This window comes from Lipotes vexillifer, unplaced genomic scaffold (assembly GCF_000442215.2).
Source record: "Lipotes vexillifer unplaced genomic scaffold, Lipotes_vexillifer_v1.1 scaffold217, whole genome shotgun sequence".
Classification (NCBI taxonomy): Eukaryota; Metazoa; Chordata; class Mammalia; order Artiodactyla; family Lipotidae; genus Lipotes; species Lipotes vexillifer.
This window is the reverse complement of record NW_006788200.1, coordinates 6035870-6058066: the sequence shown is the minus strand read 5'-3', so window position 1 is coordinate 6058066 and position 22197 is coordinate 6035870. Positions and strand designations below refer to the sequence as shown.

The following is a 22197-nucleotide window of genomic DNA, read 5'->3' as shown; positions in this document are numbered from 1 at the left end:
AAAAAAAAAAAAAAAAAAAAGTGAGGTGCTGGCACTTTGAATGGGCAGGATGACCTATTAAAATGTGTGTGTAGGTGGAGGAATAAAATTTATGTTTCTGCTTATTTTTTATTTTATTTATTTATTTCAAAAATAAATTTATTTATTTATTTATTTATGGCTGAGTTGGGTCTTTGTTGCTGCATGCAGGTTTTCTCTAGTTCTGGCGAGTGGGGGCTACTCTTCATTGCGGTGTGCGGGCTTCTCATTGCAGTGGCTTCTCTTGTTGCGGAGCACGGGCTCTAGGCGTGCGGGCTTCAGTAGTTGCGGCTTACGGGCTCTAGAGCACAGGCTCAGTAGTTGTGGCGCATGGGCTTAGTTGCTCTGCGGCATGTGAGATCTTCCCGGACCAGGGCTCGAACCTGTGTCCCTTGCATTGGCAGGCGGATTCTTAACTGTTGTGTCACCAGGGAAGCCCTGTTTCTGTTTATTTTTAATGTTCAATTTTTTTTTTCTTTTGCCACGCCATGAGGTATGTGGGATCTTAGTTCTCCAACCAGGGATCCAACTTGTGCCCCTTGCAGTGGAGCGCTAATCACTGGACTGCCAGGGAATTGTTAAAACGTTATTTTTCTGTATGTTTATTATGTGCATAATATACTAGGGTATTGGCCCTTCTGCTTTAGATATACACATACATATATGAGAGGTATGCGCATAATCTTTTTCCTATTCAAAAAATTTAGAGCCCAGGGCTCTAGGCATTGGAAAACAGTTGAGGAATTTTGTGCAGGGGAATTCAGGTTAGATTCGATGAGGATATCAGTGAGGAGAATAGATGAAGGGACTTAGTTACAGGGGATTTTATCTCTCTTTGGCTTTATTACTTTTGTTTTGCTTTGAAAGCTTGAAATCATGGAGGTTTATAAAATAATTGACTGTGGCTATGAAACCCTTGCCTGAATACTTTGCATAAAAGAGGGATAAGTGAGCTGTCTCAAGGTGAAATGTTTTGTTTAGTGAGTTGCAATCTGCAAAATATATGTGCTGTATCTAGTACCATGATTTGGGGAGCTAAATATACTTGATTCATTGCTCATTGTAGTTTTGTGGAATCACCATGGAGGAGGATTGGTCCCTAAAGAAGTATGTTAAAGTGCGCACAGATGAACAAATCCTCAGGCACAGGGGTAATAATTGTTGCGATAAATACTTTATAATCTTTTTTTGTTTTTTAAGGCAAAGAAATTCCTCAACTTTTGAGTATTAGAGCTTGCTTTAAAAACTTTCTAGTCCTGGGACCTCCCTGGTGGCACAGTGGTTAAGAATCCACCTGCCAGTGCAGGGGATACAGGTTCGAGCCCTGGTCCGGGAGGATCCCACATGCCGTGGAGCAGCTAAGCCTGGCCGCCACAACTACTGAGCCTGCACTCTAGAGCCCGCGGGCCACAACTGGTGAGCCCACATGCCACAACTACTGAAGCCCGCATGCCCTAGAGCCTGTGCTCCACAGCAAGAGAAACCACCCCAAGGAGAAGCCCACGCACTGCAACGAAGAGTGGCCCCTGCTCGCTGCAACTAGAGAGGGCCTGTGCACAGCAATGAAGACCAAACGCAGCCATAAATACATACACACATACGTACATACATACATACCAACGCAGCCATAAATACATACATACATAAATAAATACCAATGCAGCCATAAATACATACATACATACATACATACATACATACATATATAAATAAATAAGCAAGCAAGCAAACTTTCTAGTCCTGAATTCTCTTTTAGTTATATATTCTTTGATAAATTACTTAAGGGCAAAGTCAATATGAATTTATTTATTTTTTAACTTTTAATTTTATGTTGCAGTATATAACACTGTTGTGTTAGTTTCAGGTGACAGCAAAGTGATTCACTTATACATATACATGTATCTATTCTTTTTCAAATGAATTTAATAGTAGATGTAAATGACTTGGTATTTTCCTGATCATAGTAGCATCTATGGACATTTGACAGATAAGTTTATATGCTGTTGAGATGTTTAACTTTTCTGTTTGCTTGGTACTGTTAAGGATTCAGACAGATTGATGCCTTGTCAGTTTCTCAGGCCAGGAGGGAACCACAGATGTAGCATACTGGCAAATTTTGTAGTACCATCCTTGTTCAGTCACAATGAAAGAAGTGCCTTTTCCTTTGTTTGATAAATTGCTTAGAGCTTATTAATGAAAAGATGAATGTATGGAGCAGGGGTACATTATCTCTGTTCCCAAAGTTTACCATCTTTATTGAGACTCAGCTCCCTCTTGGCTTTTCCCTCTTTTTATACTAGTGATAGCGCTTTTTTTGTTTTTGTTTTTGTTTTGTTTTAGCAATTTTTAAAAAAGTATTTATTTATTTGGCTGCACTGGGTCTTAGTTGCGGCATGTGAACTCTTAGTCGTGGCATGTGAACTCCATTAGTTGCAGCATGTGGGATCTAGCTCCCTGACCGGGGATCAAACCCAGGCCCCCAGCATTGGGAGTGTGGAGTCTTAGCCACTGGACTACCAGGGAAGTCCTGTTTTAGCGATTATTGAAGATGATTGAGGTAGCTCTTTTAAACTTTTCTGTGTGAATTGTATCCCTATTTTGTCAAAAGCATTTTGGGCAAAAGTGACTTTTCTTTTTCCTTTCTACTCAGTTTGAAGGTAGAACAATTTTACATGAAAGTGATAATTTAGTTTTGCAGGTACCCCTCTTACCACAGGTTGTTTTATTTGTAAAATGATGAAAGTTTACTAGTATAGTGCAGATCTACTCTTTTTTTTTTTTTTTTTTTTTCTTTACGCGCGCCTCTCACTGTTGTGGCCTCTCCCATTGCAGAGCACAGGCTCCGGACGCACAGGCCCAGCGGCCATGGCTCACGGGCCCAGCTGCTCCACGGCATGTGGGATCCTCCCGGACTGGGGCACGAACCCGTGTCCCCTGCATTGGCAGGCGGACTCTCAACCATTGCGCCACCAGGAAAGCCCCAGATCTACTCTTATTACCATTATACTGTTTTGTAAAATTATTTGCTCTGAGAAGACTTTCAGCTAGTGTTAAAATTTATAAAGTCTTCAGCGTTTTATTCTTTTTTTTTTTTTAGTTATGCTGTATAGAAATTGTAGAAATTTCTGGATGTGCTAGATAGCATAGAAGGGCCAAACAGGATTGGTTCTTGAAATGTAGTTAAAAATATATTATATTTTTGGGGACTTCCCTGGTGGTCCAGTGGCTAAGACTCTGCCTCCCAATGCAGGGGGCCTGGGTTTGATCCCGGGTCAGGAAACTAGATCTCATGTGCCGCAACTAAAGATCCTGCGTGCTGCAACTAAAGGATCCCGCGTGCAGCAAATAAATCCCGTGTACTGCAACTATAAATAAATAAATAAATAGTTCAAAAACCCACAACAAATACATTTTTTAAAAAAAAGAAATATTTTATTTTCCTTTTGTGGATGGAAAAGCATATTTTAAAATATCATTTTATAATAAAAATAGTTTAATATTCAATAGTTAATCTGTTAAAATGATGCTATGCCTTTATTCATGTGAGTTTTCTCTTTTTAATTTTTTCTGCTTTATTGAAGTATAATTTATATACAATCACATTCACCAATTTAAAATGTTTAGTTTAATAAGTTTTGACAAGTGTATTAAGCATGTAACCACCACTACCACAATCATGACATAGAACATTTCCATCACCCCCAAAAGTTCTCAGTGCTTTTTAATTTTCTCATCAGTGAAATGAATATAATGAAAGTATGTACTTCCATAGGATTGTTGTAAGGATTAAATGAATTAATATATTTAAAGCCCTTAAGGTAGTTCCTGGCTCAGTAATAGCTCAGTTACTGCTATCTGCTGTTATCTGTGGTTTTGATGTTGGTGTTATATCCTTTAAAAAAAACCGTCACTACTAATTTTATTAGATACTTAAGACTTTTCTTTTTAAACACATTATAAATTTATTTTATTTATTTGTTTTTGGCTGTGTTGGGTCTTTGTTGCTGCATGTGGGCTTTCTCTAGTTGCAGTGAGTGGGGGCTACTCTTCGTTGCAGTGCGCGGCCTTCTCATTGCTGTGGCTTCTCTTGTTGCGGAGCACGGGCCCTAGAGTGCAAGGGCTTCAGTAGTTGTGGTGCGTGGGCTCAGTAGTTGTGGCTCACAGGCTCTAGAGTGCAGGCTCAGTAGTTGTGGCGCACAGGCTTTGTTGCTCCGCGGCACGTTGGATCTTCTGGAATTAGGGCTCGAACCCGTGTCCCCTGCATTGGCAGGCAGATTCTTAACCACTGCACCACCAGGAAGTCCTGATACTTAAGACTTAAAGATTCTTTGTTGTTAAGAAAGGTGTGTTTGTTGCTGTCATGTATATCAGCGGTCCCCAACCTTTTTGGCACCAGGGACCGGTTTCGTGGAAGACAATTTTTCCAGGGTGCGGGGTGGGGATGGTTCAGGCGGTAATGTGAGCGATGGGGAGCAGTGGGGAGAGGCAGATGAAGCTTCGCTCGCTCGACTGCCACTCACCTCCTGCTGTGTGGCCCGGTTCCTAACTAGGGTTGGGGACCCCTGATATATATGTATATGTAACCATATGTATATGAATGGAGTGTAGAAGTATTTTGAGCCTTCGCAGAACTCAGGTTGATAGCTAGTATATGAAGGTACACTTTCCCAAATGTACCCATTAGTCAGCTTATTGATAATTGGTATTTAATTGCATTATTTTTTATCACTCTTGTCTCATGGTAAAGTATGTGATATAAAATTCAAAATGGTTTCTTATTTGTTGTCAGTACCACCATGCTAGGCAACTGTCACTTGTATTTAAAATGATTTTGCTGTTTTGATTTATAATAAAATTATGCTTTCAGAAATCCTTGGTTATTTTGAAAGTCTGCACATTGTATTCTCTTGTGTCAAGCCTTTAATTAACTTCTTTGTTTGCAAATTATTGACTGTATCTGTTCAGACATTTCATCGGATCTCTTTGGCATAGTTTTCTGTGGTACCTGACCTGCTGCTATTTTCTTTTCCATTTTTCTTTTCTTCAAAAACGGGATATTGTAGTTTAGATGTTGCATTAGTTTTCTGGGGCTTCCATGATAAATTACTAAAAATGGGCTGACTCTAGAATAGTAGAAAAACTTCCCTCACAGATCAGGGGGCCAGGAGTCTAAAATCAAGGTGTGGGCAGGGTCATGCTTCCTCTGAAAGGAGAATTCTTCCTTGATTCTTCCATCTTTTGGTGGCTCCTGGAATTTCTTGTCTTTTGACAGCATAACTCAATTTCCGCCTTTGTCTTCACATGGCCTTCTTCCCCTCTGTGTGTCTCTGTGTGTCCTGTCTCCTTCTTATAAGCACAGTAGTGATTGGATTAAGGACTCCCCTAAATCAAGGTGATTTCATCTTGATATCCTTAACTAATTACATTTGCAAAGATCCTATTTTCAAATAAGGTCACATTTTGATGTTACAGGTGGACATGAGTTTTGGGGAGACACTTCATTCAACCTAGTGCACATATAAAGGAAATATTTACATGATTTAAGCTCTGAAAAGGGACAGGAAGCAGTACTAAATCATGTCAGAAACAACTTTGCATTTTGCAGGAATGTTATTTTGGGCCACTGTAGTCTGTATGCCTTCAGCAGTGTTCTCTGGATAGAGGTCTGAAGTGAATATTCGTTGGCTGCTAGGGCTCGGAACATAGGCTCGGAACATAGGCATGCTTTAAAAGTGCTTTTTAGCAAAACAACAACAACATCAAAACAAATAAAACAAAACAAAACAAAAGTACCTTTTAGCAAGCTATGAATGAATGGCCTCCTAAAATATATATAAGACTCTGTGGTCAGTTTGAGTGATAAAATGTGAGTCTGTGGTACTTTAAATCGACAGAATTTACACGGAGTGATAGTATAGTATAGTAATAAAGAGCAAGGACTTTAGGAGTTACACTCCCTGGATTCAGATTCTGCCTCTGACCCTTATTAGCTGGGTGAATTGTGGTTAAATTGTTGAGCCTCTATGCAGTGTCTCATTAAAATAAGTCATAATACCGTATCAATACGTGTAAAGTGCATAGAAATGCCTGGCACATAGTATCAGTAATTGCTCATTTAATGTTCGCTGCTGCTGTTTTCATCATCATGATGATGCCCTTTGTTTTTCCAGTAGTAAGGATGAATTTGTACTGATGAACTCATGGATTCCTACCCAGCATTGCCTTAGGAAAGATGTGCTTTTCAGATTGTTTGCTTAGAGGTTGGGAGTAGTAGAAAACACAGGATGAGATAACTGGTTCTGGTTTCACTAACAAGTACACTAAACCTGAATAGCCATTTTCGTGATATAGAACTTGCCATTTAAAAAAATATAGTTATTTGGCTGCGTGGGGTCTTAGTTGCAGCACATGGGATCGTCATTGAAGGCATGCGGGATCTTTAGTTGCGGCATGTGGGATCTAGTTCCCTGACCAAGGATCGAACCCAGGCCCCCTGCATTGAGAGCGCGTAGTCTTAGCTACTGGGCCACTAGGGAAGTCCCTAGAACTTGCCTTTGACAAAGTCTTCTAATGAGTCTTCATTTATTGTACATCAAGCAGATCCCCTTTCCTTTATGTCATGAGGTAATCAACCTGACTTTTAATGTAAGTTCATTAAACGTCTTATCCCTGAAGTTAACCTCCCTAAAGGATCTTATATAAACTTTGAAGTTGTTTTTCACATGAATAGACTACATGTTTTAGCAGGCATTTCAGGATGTTTTGGAAGTAATCATCTACTAAAGATTTGTTGTGGGAATGTGGTTTTCCTTCCCCTAGGTTTTTAATGTTCCTCCTAGAGGTATATGTAACTATTAAGACATTTTTGAAAACCACATTGAATGATAATACTCTTCTGCTTACCTGAAGCCTCTTGAGCAGAATCTTGCAGTTTACTGAGCTTGTTAGATTTTAAATAGATTATTAGAACTTACAGAAGATGAGACCAAATATTAAACATACTGCCGAACAGGTTTTCGACTCTCTCCTGTCTCTCCCCGGCCTGTTTTGCTGATCTTTTAACATTATGTAAAGAAGGAAACTGATTCTCCTTCTAATGCATGCATGTATTTTCTCAGTGAAATGTAACATGTGTTTAGGTGTTATTTTATATAAGGAAACCTAGGCTTAGAGACATGGAAGCTGTTCAGGATCGCATCTACAGAATGATGAAGGTGATACTTGAATATGTGCCTTTCTAGTTCTTTTCCATCATGTGCTATTGCCTCTCCAAATTAGAAAGCTCAGACAACTATGTTCTTGTTAACAAAATATTTGTTGTATACAGAGAAAAGAGTAAAGTATATAAGTGTAGCTCCAAGCTTAAACTCATGTCTTCCACTCTTTGACCTAAAAATGCTTCCATGTTTAGTTCTGAGTATATGAGGATGGAATAGAACTGGATGGGATGTGTGTGTGTGTACAAATGAAGGGTCCATTGAGGAAAAATGGATTATTAGAATGGTGTAGTCCCTGAAGATGTGTACTGTCAGAGATTGTCCTGTGCAGTTCCTTTATTTGTTTATCTTTAGCAGAAAGATTCATACCCAGGATAGCCATCATAATTTGAAAGCTTGTGTAAAGTTTTGCCTCTAACTAGGTCACAGACAGATCTTTTAGGCAGAAGAATGCTTTTCATTATAGGGACCTTCCTAAATGGACTTCACTGCTTATTCTAGTCTCTTCTCACAGTTAAAGATGTTGTGGGAAATTAAAAGAACTGTTTTTTTTCTTCTAGATTAACTGCTGAAGTACTGATCGAGTTCTGTGTTTCTTCAATGAGGAACTACAGGCTGATCTTCTGCCATAATCTCAAACAGCCATAAATGACAAAAGAATGCTTGCTCAGTGAGGGTAGCTGGTGCAGAAACCATTTTTTAAACTTAGGTGTTTAAGTACTCAAAGGTAAGTTTCCACAATGGTAACTATCCCATACTTATATATCCACAGAGATTTTGGAGTTTATCTACTATTGCTGCTATTGGATTATTAACTTAAGGTTTTGTAGTTATTAGCTGGCATCAGATGTGTTAAAGAATGGATTTTGCTTGTCTAAAACTATTTAAATTTATGGCATTTTGCTGCCCCTAAGTTAATTTCTACTGTTTCTGTAAGTTAGATGGATTTGTTTTCCAGTCACGATGTCTCTTGATCCAGTGGGTACACCTGTTACACATATGGACCTTATTTGTATAAACTTTAGAATATTAAGCTTGTTTTTTTTTTTTTTCTGCTCTGTTACGTTTCTCTTGTAGTATGAAAGGAATTGTTTCTCTGAGGTGATGAAAAAAGCCCATTTTGTTCATTATCAACTTTTGAAAAAAGTTTTCCTTTCCTTTAAAAGTACTTCTTTCCCCACATAAAATAATAAATGATTATTTTATTTTTATTTATTTATTAAAAAATATTTTTTGGCCATGACGTACAGCTTGTGGGATCTTAGTTCCCCGACCAGGGATCGAACCTGTGCCCCCTGCAGTGGAAGCATGGAGTCCTAACCACTGAATCTCCAGGGAATTCCCATAAGTGATTATTTTAGAAAATGAATTTTTTTTTGAGATTACTGTACTTGTTCTTTGATGCTTCATAAATTGGAAACATTGTTTTCTCCCACTGCTTCTTTATTGATCACAGTTCCTGCAAAGACAAATTATTTATTTCTTCTGAACTAGCCAGGCTATGGAAGTTTTTCTTTTGAATAATTATGAAACAGCAGGATTGATAAAAGAACATTTTCATTGAAGGTTGATGCCTAGAACTGAAAAATTTCCTTTGTTTATAAAAACATATTATGGCTGCTCTGTCATGTAGAAATAAGAACTGGTTAATCTTGTCCTTATTAGCCCATCATTTTTTAAAAAATGATTCTCCCCTCTTTGGGTGCTTATGAATTGAGTGGTTAGATGACCTTCATAGAGCAGAGTCCAGAAATGATTAGGTTTGGCTTTTTAATCATGTCGTTAATAAGCTTGGTCAGTAAGGTCCTGTTGGAGCAAAATTTGCCCCTTTCTTTGTCTTTGAGATATTAACGTCCTCTGCGAAGTTTAATGATCAGTTTTGCCATTGTTTGGTAAATATACAAACACCATTGTTTGGTAAATATACAAACACTAAAGGGAACATTCAGAACTAACTTCACATGGTAGAGAAAATGCGTAGATGATTGTATTGAGCTTTATTTGTAGAACACACTATGGGCCTGGTAACTGGAACATATTTAATAGACGAGAACACCTTCAGGTGTGAAGCCTTTTTCTTTAATGTATTTAGTCATATTGCCACCTGTTAATCATTATAGTCTTTTTTTTTTTTTTCTTTTATTTGGCAGAAAAGACAGCTTTGATTTCTGGCTGCAAAAAAGATATGAGGAAGAGCTCCTCCCCTTCCTTGAATAACTGCAACTCCGTTCTTGCTAACAAAATATTTGGAATTCCACTTGATGAGCTGCAGCAGGGAGGACATCCAGACAATGAGGTTCCGTTCATAGTCCGCCACGTAGTGGACTATATTGAGGAACATGGTATACATTTCCTTACTTTGAGGGCTAGCCTTTGTTTTAATAAACACAACTTATCCATTTTTGACCTTGGATTTTTTTTTCGGTATTCAATGTCCAAAATATAGTGAGGAAAACAATGGAAATTCTTTTTAACATTTTAGTGTGTCTTTATTACTTAAAAACCATGTACTCAGAAATGCCCAGTTTAGAGCATATTTTAGTGGGAGGGGTGATAGTAATATTTTTAATGGATATAAGGGGGTGGGATAAAATAGAATATCCCTCAGAACAGAGATAGTATACGTTTCTAGATGTGTAGTTTGAAGGTGGTTAGCCCAATCAGGGGAGCCAAGAAAGGCTTTCCCAAAGTATGAATATTTTAAGTTGATTGGAGAATGAATATATATGGTAGTTGAAGTTGAAGCTTATTTAATTTTTGCCTTGAACTAATGTAGGAGGTCTGGAGCAAGAAGGACTTTTTCAAGTCAATGGAAATGCTGAGACAGTGGAGTGGCTTCGGCAGAGATACGACAGCGGAGAAGAGGTGGATTTGGTTAAGGAAGCAGATGTTCCCTCGGCTATTAGTCTTCTTAGGTTTTTCCTTCAAGAACTTCCTGAACCTGTTATCCCTGGCAGTTTGCATATTCACTTGATGCAGCTTTCTCAAGGTAACATAATTTGAATCTTATCAGTCAGTTGCTTAACGTTTAATTTCAAAGTCTTTACCTTTTAGAAATCTTGACATGTAAGCAGTAATTATAGTAATTCTGAGATTAATTTCTTAAGTTCCCATTTGGGGACATATGCTCTTTGGGGCTGTATTATCTAGTTAAGGGAATTGCAACCTCTTAGATCCCTGTAGTGCTATTTACTTTTTATGATTGGTCTTAGTAAGCCTAAGATACATAGTGATAAGGAGGAGGAAAGGCAGGAGACAAGAACAAAGAGTAGGAGGGAGGGCTTCCCTGGTGGCGCAGTGGTTGAGAGTCTGCCTGCTGATGCAGGGGACACGGGTTCGTGCCCCGGTCGGGGAAGACCCCACATGCCGTGGAGCGGCTGGGCCCGTGAGCCATGGCCGCTGAGCCTGAGCGTCTGGAGCCTGTGCTCCACAACGGGAGACGCCACAACAGTGAGAGGCCCGCGTACCGCAAAAAAAAAAAAAAACGTAGGAGGGAAAAGGAAGAAGAAAAAATATATGTGTGGCAGAGTGACCCATAATAGTCAGTGTTGTTGGTTAGTGGTGATGTTACTATGTTTATCCTTGGTTTGATAGAACATCCTAGCAAAAACCAGAAAAGACAGCTTTGATTCTAAGTTTGGAATATACCTAAAGCTTGTTCTTGGACACCTGTCTGAAGGAAATAAAATATCAAATTGGACATCAGACTGCAAGCCAAATAAAGAAAAAAATTGGTTTGTTTCTGTTGGGTTAGTTTTTTGGTGGTGACTAAAAATAGGGCTTAGCTGGGATGGACAAGAAAAATAAAGGTAGAGGTATGCAGAAAGGTAAAAGAACGAAGAAGTGAGGAGATGCTTCTTTTCCTTGAGCCAGATGGTATTCACTGGTATTCATGTGTACATGGTGGAGTGACATGCTTCATTATATAGGAGAATTTATGAAGTTGGCTTATAATACAGTTGACTTTTGAAAAACATGGGTTTGAACTTACATACATATTTTTTCAATAAATTTGTACTACAGTACTACATGATCTGCAATTGGTTGAATCCACACATGCAGAACTGTGGATATGGAGGGCCTGCTGTAATGTTATACACAAATTTTCAGTGGTGTGGAAGGTTGGCATGCCTAACCCTTGTGTTCAAGGATCAACTGTATAATACATTTCTTGGATTTTAGAATTATTTTTTCTGGCTTTTGTTTGTGTTATGGAATCTCTTTAATTTTTTGAATTGGGGCTTCTACAGAAATTCAGTGATGTTAAAAAATTATAACTACTTCCTTAATCCCTATCGCTGTCAGAGCTGGACTTTTTGTATGTTTGTGTGTATCCTTAAGCAGTGTATGGGCAGAGAAGGGGGATTTTCTTTTGAGAGTATTTATCCATCTTTTTCTTAAATTTAAACACGAGCCTGAATTAGTGGATACCTCTTATTTGTATGTAAAGGTCAATACAAAGATATTTTATGATCCTCTTATGTATGTTTTCCTCTGTACAGCTAGATGATAGGGCTCACTTTGTACTTGCTCTATTCAGGAATGATTAGCCTGATTCAGTTTTTTTTTTTTTTTTTTGCGGTACGCGGGCCTCTCACTGTTGTGGCCTCTCCTGTTGCGGAGCACAGGCTCCGGATGCCCAGGCTCAGCGGCCATGGCTCACGGGCCTAGCCGCTCTGCGGCATGTGGGATCTTCCCGGACCGGGGCACGAACCTGCGTCCCCTGCATTGGAAGGCGGATTCCCAACCACTGGACCACCAGGGAACGCCCCGAGTTAGTGTTCTTTAAAAAGTGGTTTTCATTTTCTTTGGTAGCCGGACATTGCAAAGTGGCATTTCTGGTGTGGTTTGATTATTTAGACCAGGATTTCACAATGTTGGAACTCCTGATATTTGGGGCTGGATAATTCGTTAGTATAGGGTCTATCCTTGAATTTTAAGATATTTAGTAGAATCCCTGGCCTCTGTCCACTAGATAGTACTAGTACCCCTTTCCCGCAAGTTATGACAGCCATTCCATTCATTGTCAGATGTTACCAACCATTGGTTTAGCCCATGATAGTTTGTCCAGTTATTTATACATTATGTTTTGGTAGAAAACACAGTTCACAGTTCTGTGAATTTGTTGTAATATTTACAAAAACTGTTAAAATGCTTGAAAGAATTCTTAGGGGAATCTTCTTTGATACCTACATATATTTTTCCTGGTTATGATCTAACTAGGAAGTAGGCTCAAAAGGAAAAAAAATTTAAGCAGGTGTGTTTTTAATACAAACACACACACGGAAATGCTCCTCTGCCTTATTTGAAGACTGGTAGATATAAATATTTTAGAAGGAGGCTGGTAGGTATAAATATTTTTGAATACTAGAAATGTTCACTAACAAAAGTAAAGCAGCATGAACAGTATTTCAAGTAAAACCGGTATAGCGCACGATCTTATCACCTCATGAAGGCAGCATCTTTTTTCAGTTATTGTGTATTTATTCAGCTTCTTCAGCTAACTTTTATAGAACTCCCGCTGTGCGCCAGGCACTGTTCTAAATTATGGGAATGCAGAAGTGAACAAAACCGGCTAAAAATCTCTGCCATCATAGAGCTAAAAATCCTAAAAGGGCGTAAGGTGAGTTAGATGAAAAATAGATGATAAGCAAAATAAATACAAGGGTATGTTAGATGATAAGTGCTATGTAGCTAGAGAAGATGTTATGTAGAATTTGTCTGTTGTTGTAGTGATCATTTTGATAATATTAATTGCTTGCATATATTTTTTGAGTTGATATACATGATTTTTCTTAAATAATCCTTTTCTGCTAAATTTAGGTTGTTAAAAATTTCCACCAGTTGTAGTCACAGTAATCTAAAAAACATTAATTCAAGGACTGTTCCAACCAATTATAAAGTCAAAGTACCTGGGCAGTTGGTAATATTATGAAATATCGAAGAGTTCTTATTGGTTGCATTTTAAATTTTAAGTAAAACTCATGTGACTGTGGCCTTTCCTGTAAACATCCTAGAGTTGTGTTATTTTGCAGAGATGGCCAATATTATGATCATAACCTTTTACCAAGAATTTTTTTCCCCAAGAATTAATTTTTAAATTAATTTTAAGAACCTCGAGTAAAATAAAGAATGAAATATAATTGAGTTAACTTTCTCTATTGGAGCAATAAATTATTTTGAGGGTAACTCTGAGAAATTACTTCTCCTAAGTGGGGCCCTCACCAGTCAGGGAGTTGATACAGGCCTAATTTCTGTTAATGAAAACTCACTGACCTAAACACAGGGCCTAGCTTCTGGTAGTTGAAAATTCACTTGGTAAACAGAAAACAATATCAACTTAGAGGAGAAAAACAACTTAGAAGTGGAATTCGTTCTTATTTAGTTCTGTTGATATTGTTGAAATTGTTCTTTTCAGAATGTTAAAAGAAGAAAGTGTGTCTCTTATTCTGTTCCTTCCTTGTTTTTTCTTTCATTCTAATACTATTAGCTCTTTAAATTGCTTCTCATCTTTGCTTATTAGTGGTTGGTGTTGACTGATATTAGCCAGTGCATTTTGACTTCTTAGAGTTGGCACTAATTTGGAAACACAGGTACAGTCATGCAAGAGACAGTATGATGAGAATTTTAAAAAATAGAGTATTGGGGCCAGTGAGTCCTCCAATAGTTGAGGGGTTGTGTACCTTCTCAAATTCTTCCACTTAATAAGTGAAATGCAAAGCCCTAAGGCATTTGGCCTCTAGTAGAGAAAGCGAAGAGGTTTTGTAATTGTTACAGTAAAATGGTTATATGGGTGTAACAATGTGAACCTGGCAAAATATCTGAGCTTTGCTTTTACTTCATTAAAGAAACCCGTCATTATGTTTTGTAGATTATAATAATGAAGATGAATTTGGAAGAAAGTTGAGGTTCCTCTTGCAACAGCTTCCACCTGTTAATTACAGTTTGTTAAAGTTTCTGTGTAGATTTTTAGCCAATGTAGCATCACATCATGAAGAAATTTGGTCTGCAAACTCTTTGGCTGCTGTCTTTGGTCCAGATGTCTTCCAGTAAGTTTTTTCACAAATTTTTGTTTGATTAAAAAATATATATATTTGTGAAATAGAATCATTGTACTGTCTCCCAAGGGTCTTAGGTTGCTTGATGAACCATTATTTTTTATAGTAGATCTGATTAATCCTTCCAGCATTTCTGTGAACAGGGTACAAGTTAGGTAGGCTTTACAGATGGGAAAACTGAGGCACAGAATGATGGCATAAATCGCTCAGGTCTATAAAGTGACTCATTGGTTGTCTTCAAACTTTACCTGTGATTGATTTAAGAACTCTAAATTCAGTTTGGACTTTTATTCTTAGTATTTACACAGATGTGGAAGATCTGAAAGAACAAGAAATAGTGAGCAGGATAATGGCTGGACTTCTGGAAAATTACTATGAGTTTTTTGAGAATGAAGAGGAAGATTTTTCATCTAATGATTTGAGTTCAATTACTGAACAGGTGAGAATATTTAAAATATACTTGGAGCGGGCTTCCCTGGTGGCGCAGCGGTTGAGAGTCCGCCTGCCGATGCAGGGGACGCGGGTTCGTGCCCCGGTCCGGGAAGATCCCACATGCCGCGGAGCGGCTGGGCCCGTGAGCCATGGCCGCGGAGCCTGCGCGTCCGGAGCCTGTGCTCCGCGGCGGGAGAGGCCGCAACAGTGAGAGGCCTGCGCACCGCAAAAAATAAAAAAAAAAAATATATACTTGGAGGGAGTTTTTGTTGTTTTTGCTTTATAAAGAATTTGCTCTTAAGGGCTTGGCCCAAACTTAGGTGGAATTTTTAAGTACTAAATTAGAAGTAATTTTCTTGATTATTATATGTAATCATAGGTGATATATCCATGTAGTATATGAGTGTGATCTTTTTTCTGAACAACTTCTTGTCGTCAATTTGGATATGGAAAAGTAATTGAAACCAGAGTGTATGGTAGAGCTTTTGTGGACGTTTTTGTGTTTTTCTTCTGTTAAATTAAACATTGTTTATTTTGTAAGAATAGTGTGCTTTTGTTTTTGCAAAGAAACTGCTTGCATAGAGGAATGCAGGCAAAGGTTGAGAATTAGAAGGTAGAGAGAAAGGTTGAATACAAAGTTGATAGAAACTTAAAAATGTCTTTCTTGATTGAAGTACCAAGTCAGTATAGCAGTGCAAACATTGTCCTTAATGGGAAGCATCCAAAGAGTAATAGTTTAGGTTACAGATAATGTTTTAAATCTTGTGACTCTCAAATTTAAAACCCATTTCTCAAACAACATTATATTTTGTTGTTACTGCTATGCCTTGATGGTTGAGACTGCAGAAGGATCCTAGTTAGTTTCTTCTTTTTTTAAATTAATTAATTAATTAATTTTTGGCTGCGTTGGGACTTCGTTGCTGCGTGCGGGCTTTCTCTAGTTGTGGCGAGCGGGGGCTACTCTTCTTTGTGGTGCGTGGGCTTCTCACTGTGGTGGCTTCTCTTGTTGAAGAGCATGGGCTCTAGGCATGCAGGCTTCAGTAGTTGTGGCACACGGGCTCTAGAGTGCAGGCTCAGTAGTTGTGGCGCATGGGCTTAGTTGCTCTGCAGCATGTGGGATCTTCCCGGACCAGGGCTCGAACCTATGTCCCCTGCATCGGCAGGCGGATTCTTAACCACTGCTGCACCAGGGAAGCCCCTAATTTCTTCTTTATAAGAAGTGATAATATTGGTTCTGACTAATTGTAAGTGACTGTAAAGCCACATTAATTCAGACTTCTCAGGTTTAGAATTCATGATATAAATCTATCTGGAGGTTTTTCTTTTGTGCTTATGTGAAATGATTTGTCAAGCAGACTTCTATATTAAAAGCTTTGATGTTATATTTTGAGTGTGGGGTGGGGCTGCTGCCTCTTTTTAATGACTAATAATTCACCTGGTTAAAAATAAACAAGGTAAAATACACAGTAAAATGTCCTATTCTTACCCATGCCCACCCTCTTCCTCTCATTGTTTTTTTATGTTTTTCCAGAATTTCTTTATGCAAATATAAGTAAATATTTCCTCTAAGTATTTTTTAACAGGAGAGTAGCATACCATACACACTATTCTGCACCTTATTTTTTAAAATCAGTTAACAGTGTATCATGGTGATTTTTTTTTTTTTTTTTTGTCGTACGCGGCCCTCTCACTGTTGCGGCCTCTCCCGTTGCGGAGCACAGGCTCCGGATGCACAGGCTCAGCGGCCATGGTTCACGGGCCCAGCCACTCCGCGGCATGTGGGATCTTCCCGGACCGGGGCATGAACCCGTGTCCCCCGCATCGGCAGGCGGACTCTCAACCACTGCGCCACCAGGGAAGCCCCATGGTGATGTTTTATTGGAATGTAGAGAACATATTCGTTTTTTTAAACATCTGTGTAGTTTCCTATTGTCTGGATGTAACATATAATTTATTTGATTCATAGTACCTGTATCCACTTGAAAAGGTGATAGTATATCCAGGTTTTCTCAGAGTAGTCTTAGGTTTTTTTTTAGCGGTACGCAGGCGTCTCACTGTCGTGGCCTCTCCTGTTGCGGAGCATAGGCTCTGGACGCACAGGCTCAGCGGCCATGGCTCACGGGCCCAGCCACTCCACGGCATGTGGGATCTTCCCACACTGGGGCCCGAACCCGTGTCCCCTGCATTGGCAAGCGGACTCTCAACCACTGCGCCACCAGGGAAGCCCGTCCTAGTTTATGTTTGCTTTCTAATGTAATTATTAGTTGCTCCTCTTTTCACTCAGATGTATCCAGGTTTAGATGATTAATTATATGGTTATGCTATTTATTGATGGACAGTGGATTACATCCCTTCATTTGTTCTTAAACTATAAAGTAGCATCTCTTGAAAGTTTATCATACAGATTTTCATTCATTCTCATAGGTGTTGGCTCAGATTATGTGAATTAGGAGTTTTATTTCCTGGGTAGCCCGGCTTTTATTTAAAAGGGTTTCTATACTGTTGTGAACTTTTATAGATAAGTCTTTTTAATATTTGGGGGTTATACCTTCCTTAGGTTGGTTGGTTGGTTTTGTTTTTTATTGAAGTATAGTTGATTTACAATATTGTGTTAGTTTCAGATGTACAGCATAGTGATTCAGTTATACATATATTTATGTAGCTATTCTTTTTCAGATTCTTTTCCCTTATAGGTCATTACAAAGTACTGAGTATAGTTCCCTGTGCTATACAGTAGGTCCTTGTTGGTTATCTATTTTATGTATAGTAGTGTGTACATGTTAATCCCAAACTCCTAATTTATTGCGCATCCCCCCCATGGGTAACCATAAGTTTGTTTTCTATGTCTGTGCGTCTATATCTGTTTTGTAAATACATTCGTTTGTATCTTTTTGTTTTTCAAGATTCTACATAGAAGTGATATCACATGATACTTGTTTTTCTCTGGCTTACTTCACTTATGATAATCTCCAAGTCCATCCATGTTGCTGCAAATGGCATTATTTCATTCTTTTTTATGGCTGAGTAATATTCCTGTGTGTGTGTGTGTGTGTGTGTGTGTTTATCACATCTTTATTCATTCATCTGTCAATGGACATTTAGATTGCTTCCATGTTTTGGCTATTGTAATAGTGCTGCTGTGAACATTAGGGTGCATGTATCTTTTCGAATTAGAGTTTTCATCTTTTCCAGATACATGCCCAAGAGTGGGACTGCTGGATCATATGGTAACTATTTTTAGTTTTTAAGGAACCTCCATACTCTTCTCCATAGTGGCTGTACCAATTTACATTCCCACCAACATTGTAGGAGGGTTCCTTTTTCTCCACACCCTCTCCAGCATTTATTTCTTGTAGACTTTTTGATGATGGCCATTCTGACTGCAGTAAAGTAATACCTCATTGTGGTTTTGATTTGCATTTCTCTAATAATTAGCGATGTTGAGCATTTTTTCATGTGCCTATTGGCCATCTGTATGTATTCTTTGGAGAAATGCCTATTTAGATCTTCTGCCCGTTGTTTTTTTTTTTTTTTTTTGATATTGCACTGTATGAGCTGTTTGTATATTTTAGAAATTAATCCCTTGTCAGTTGCATTGGTTGTAAATATTTTCTCCCATTCTGAAGGTTGTCTTTTTGTTTTGTTTATGGTAAGTTTAAGTTTAATTAGGTCCCATTTATTTATTTTTGTTTTATTTCCATTATTCTAGGAGATGAAGCCAAAAAGATACTGCTGCGATTTGTGTCAGAGAGTGTTCTGCCTATGTTTTCCTCTAAGAGTTTTATAGTACCGGTCTTAACATTTAGGTCTTTAATGCATTTTGAGTTTATTTTTGTGTGTGGTGTTAGAGAATGTTCTAATTTCATTCTTTTACATGTAGCTGTCCAGTTTTCTCAGCACTACTTATTGAAGAGACTGTCTTTTCTCCATTGTATAGCCTTGCCTCCTTTGTCATAGATTTATTTTTGTTTCTTTTGGCTGTGTCGGGTCTTGATTGTGGCACTGGGGATCTTCGTTGTGGCACATGGGATCTTTCGTTATGGCGTGCGGGCTTCTCTCTAGTTGTGGTGTGCGGGTTTTCTCTCTCTAGTTGACGCGCACGGGTTCCAGGGCATGTGGGTTCTGTAGTTGTGGCGCATAGGCTCCAGGGCATGTGGGCTCTGTAGTTTGCGTGCTCAGGCTCTCTAGTTGAGGCATGTGAGCTCAGTAGTTGTGGTGTGCAGGCTTAGTTCACGTGTGGCATGTGGCATCTTAGTTCCCTGACCAGGTTTCGAACCTGTGTCCCCTTCAATGGAAGGTGAATTCTTTACCACTGGACCACCAGGGAAGTCCCTGTCATAGATTAATTGACTATAGGTCAGTTCCGTAAGTTTTTTATGTTTTCTTCATGTAAGCATTTTTATCTTTGTCTGACTTTCCTTCCCTCTTTTTCTTCTTCCCTCCTTACCTTCCTTCTTCTCCTCTCTCTCAAGTATCAGAAACTTTTAAGAAAACAGTAAAAGATGCCAAATTGTAACTTACAGTTTATGAGCTGAAGATGAAATCAAATGTGTGTGTGTGTGTGTGTGTGTGTGTGTGTGTGTGTGTGAGGTAAATGAAGTGAGTAGAATTTGTAACCTGAATCAGTGATCCATGAAACTTATGGCATATTTTTTGAAGGTTTCCAACCATCATATACAGTACCTGGCTTAAAAAACTTGGTTAAAATAAAGAACTGACATAGCTGTTCAAAAGTATTTTTGCTTAAAAGAAAATGACAAGAAGAGGACAAGTAGATATATATGCCTTAAACCTTTAATGCTTTTTGATACCCATAAGAAATCCCATCTTTGGGGAATTCTGTGTGCCATCTTTCTTTCCTTTATATTTTAGTTCAGCAGTTTATTTTTTTTAATAAAATTAATGGCTGCTGAAAGTGAAATAATATACATACGTTTGTGTTATTCATTTTCTACTTTTCCAAGATGATTTGACTTGGAAGAAACTGGTGATGCCAATTTGATCTAATGTTTATATCTTGACTCCTCTAGTCTGCAGGGTATATCTTGATTATGTTTTACATTGTGGTGTAATTCTCTGATATTTGTATTATCCTGCAGCTTCCTTATGTAAACTGAAATATATTCATATCTCTCATATATTGCATTTATATTTCTGTTTTTTTTAAATTTTTTATTTCTGTATTTTTTAAGCACTACAAAAACTGACTTAAAATATATTGTGCTTTACATTAAATAGAATGGTGGTTAATTAACACCAGGAAATAATGTTGAATTCTGCAGATTTGCCTGTGAATAGAAAAGAGGATGTTAGCATATTGAACAGAATATTCTCAATAAACATGGTAGTGCAGTGAGTCCTGAGAGACAGTGATGTATATTAATTACCTTGGCTCATGTTGCTAATTGCCAGTAACTATTTTCTTATCTATTTTATTACTTTTTTGAATTATAACTGGGTTGCAAGTAATAGAAGAACAGATTTCTGAAAAGTATTATTTTTAAAGCAGATTTCGTAACTTCATAACTTCACAAGTTAAAACATTTCATAACTTCACAAGTCAAAATTTGACTTGTGAAGCTGAATTGATCAGATATTGAGTGAAAGTAAGATCTCAAACTCAGCACAATTTGGTTGTATTTTAAAGTTGGCATAACTTAAATGCTGCTAATTTGTTATCCACATATTTAAAAAGGTAGGCAGACCTGGTCTATCTCATGGCAGTGCTTTGATTTTTCCCCTGATTTTGATACTTGAAGGAAGCAAAGTTTATTTAGCACTCTCTACTTTTAGAGTTTCATCCCATTAATGCAAGTATTTGGCCTTTAGATCCTTTTCAAGGTAGTAGATTTTTTTTTTTTTTAGTAGTTTGAGAGATGACTGGAGATGTTGAATAGGGAGTGTTTGAGAAATGACCCAGAGTTAGAGAATAGGTTCTTTGTATGGCATCCTTGAATGATTGCAAATCCAGTAGAGTGGTTTGAAGATGTAGGTGATAATTATGTTTCTTTATACGTTTGAGAAGGCAGGTAGCAGCGTTCTCCACAAGCTGGAGTCTGGAGAGCAGGCATTTCACGAGGCCCTAGAGAAGGGAATTACAGCAGTCAAAGAAAGAAGAGATGTAAGTATGGCTGAGGGTTTTCCATAAGTTGAGGCAGCTGCATATATAGGGCAGGTTCAGAATAATTTATGAACAGAATAGAGTGTTGATAAGCAAAAGGTCAAGTTGACAAGAAAAAGATCAAGAAGAATTTTTGAAGATAAGTGTGGGTTGAGAGGGAGAGCATTTTTATATAAGTTTATAATTTTTACTCTTATCCAAACCAATTTAGTCAATTCTTACTGCAGGAAGTTAAACTGGAAGGCCTGGGGGGATGGGAGGTGGGGGTGGGAAGAAAAATCCATAGGCCATAGACTTTGTTCATGTCATATCTTAGTTGATGGTTTCTGGTGAAGATACTAGGGAATGTCAATTAATTTACATAAAGCTTATTGAATCGAATATAATATGTTCAGTATAATTGAGTATAAAGCATTTATAGTTACTAAGAGCTATTGACTGTAGGCATAAACTGATTTTAAAATGTGTAATGTAACATGTTAAAATTGCAGTACTTCTTTACGAAATATTTGTGTACTGAGTAAATATTCATCTATTCTCAGTTTAAATAGCCGTCTTAATTTTTTTTTTTTTTAATATTCTACTCTTGCGCCCAAACCTGAAAATGATATTTTCTTGCCGGTTTTTTTTTTTGGCTTGGATTACCAGGTAGCTATTGATTAAATACATTCTTGATTTTCACTAATTTATTAAATACATAGATAGAGAAAGAGAGTAATTTTCCACTTGATCCCGTTTAAAAACTGACCTATCATTTGAAATTTTCACCTTTGTGTATAAATCTTACCTCTCAGTAAATAACCACTTAGGCTAATGATTTTCAGTACTCATTGATTAGGAATTTGTAGAGTATCACAGTGTAATTACCTTTCTTCTGGTTGAAGTTTTCATTTCTGAGAGTCCTCTAGCAACTGTATTTGCCTGTGTGTAGGAAAAGCACCACTGTTACACGTAGCAGTAAATTTATTCTAGGTATTGCCAGCACATTTGGCTAGGATGGACAAAAGTACATGTTTACTGCTTAATGTTTTTAATGACTAGTGTTAATTTATAAAAAATGTTAAGACCATTTATGGCTAGTTTCTTCTATGGTATAGCTTAACAAATGTTTCTCATTTGAAAATATTTTATTGGTTTTCGTTCTCAGATATTTGTGTCTTTTTATTAGAGTGATTGTTTACTTATGTAGCCAATTTGATAATAGAAAATGTTTTATAGCCCCTGCCAGAAAGAGAATTATAACCTTGAGTTGTGCTTAATGGTCAAAACAGTGAGTTCTTTCTTGTTGTAAGGTCCAGTCTCTTCATGAAGAATTCAGTCTGAATCATTTAGAAGTTAGCTGTCATTTTCT

The 22197-nt window shown here is 37.8% G+C and overlaps 1 protein-coding gene across 3 annotated transcripts in view; it reads left to right on the top strand.

Annotated features, from left to right (window-relative positions):
- Positions 1-9420: 9420 nt before the first annotated feature.
- FAM13B (family with sequence similarity 13 member B) overlaps positions 9421-22197 on the top strand; it is a 68874-nt gene continuing 56097 nt past the window's right edge. For 2 of the 3 annotated variants that reach the window (XM_007461402.1, XM_007461401.1), the window contains exons 1-4: positions 9421-9577; positions 10012-10224; positions 14107-14284; positions 14591-14732. In XM_007461402.1, the coding sequence (XP_007461464.1) occupies positions 9421-9577; positions 10012-10224; positions 14107-14284; positions 14591-14732 (690 nt within the window). Of the gene's footprint in view, positions 9578-10011; positions 10225-14106; positions 14285-14590; positions 14733-22197 lie in introns of those variants that run through there. The other variant, XM_007461403.1, reaches the window with a different exon arrangement.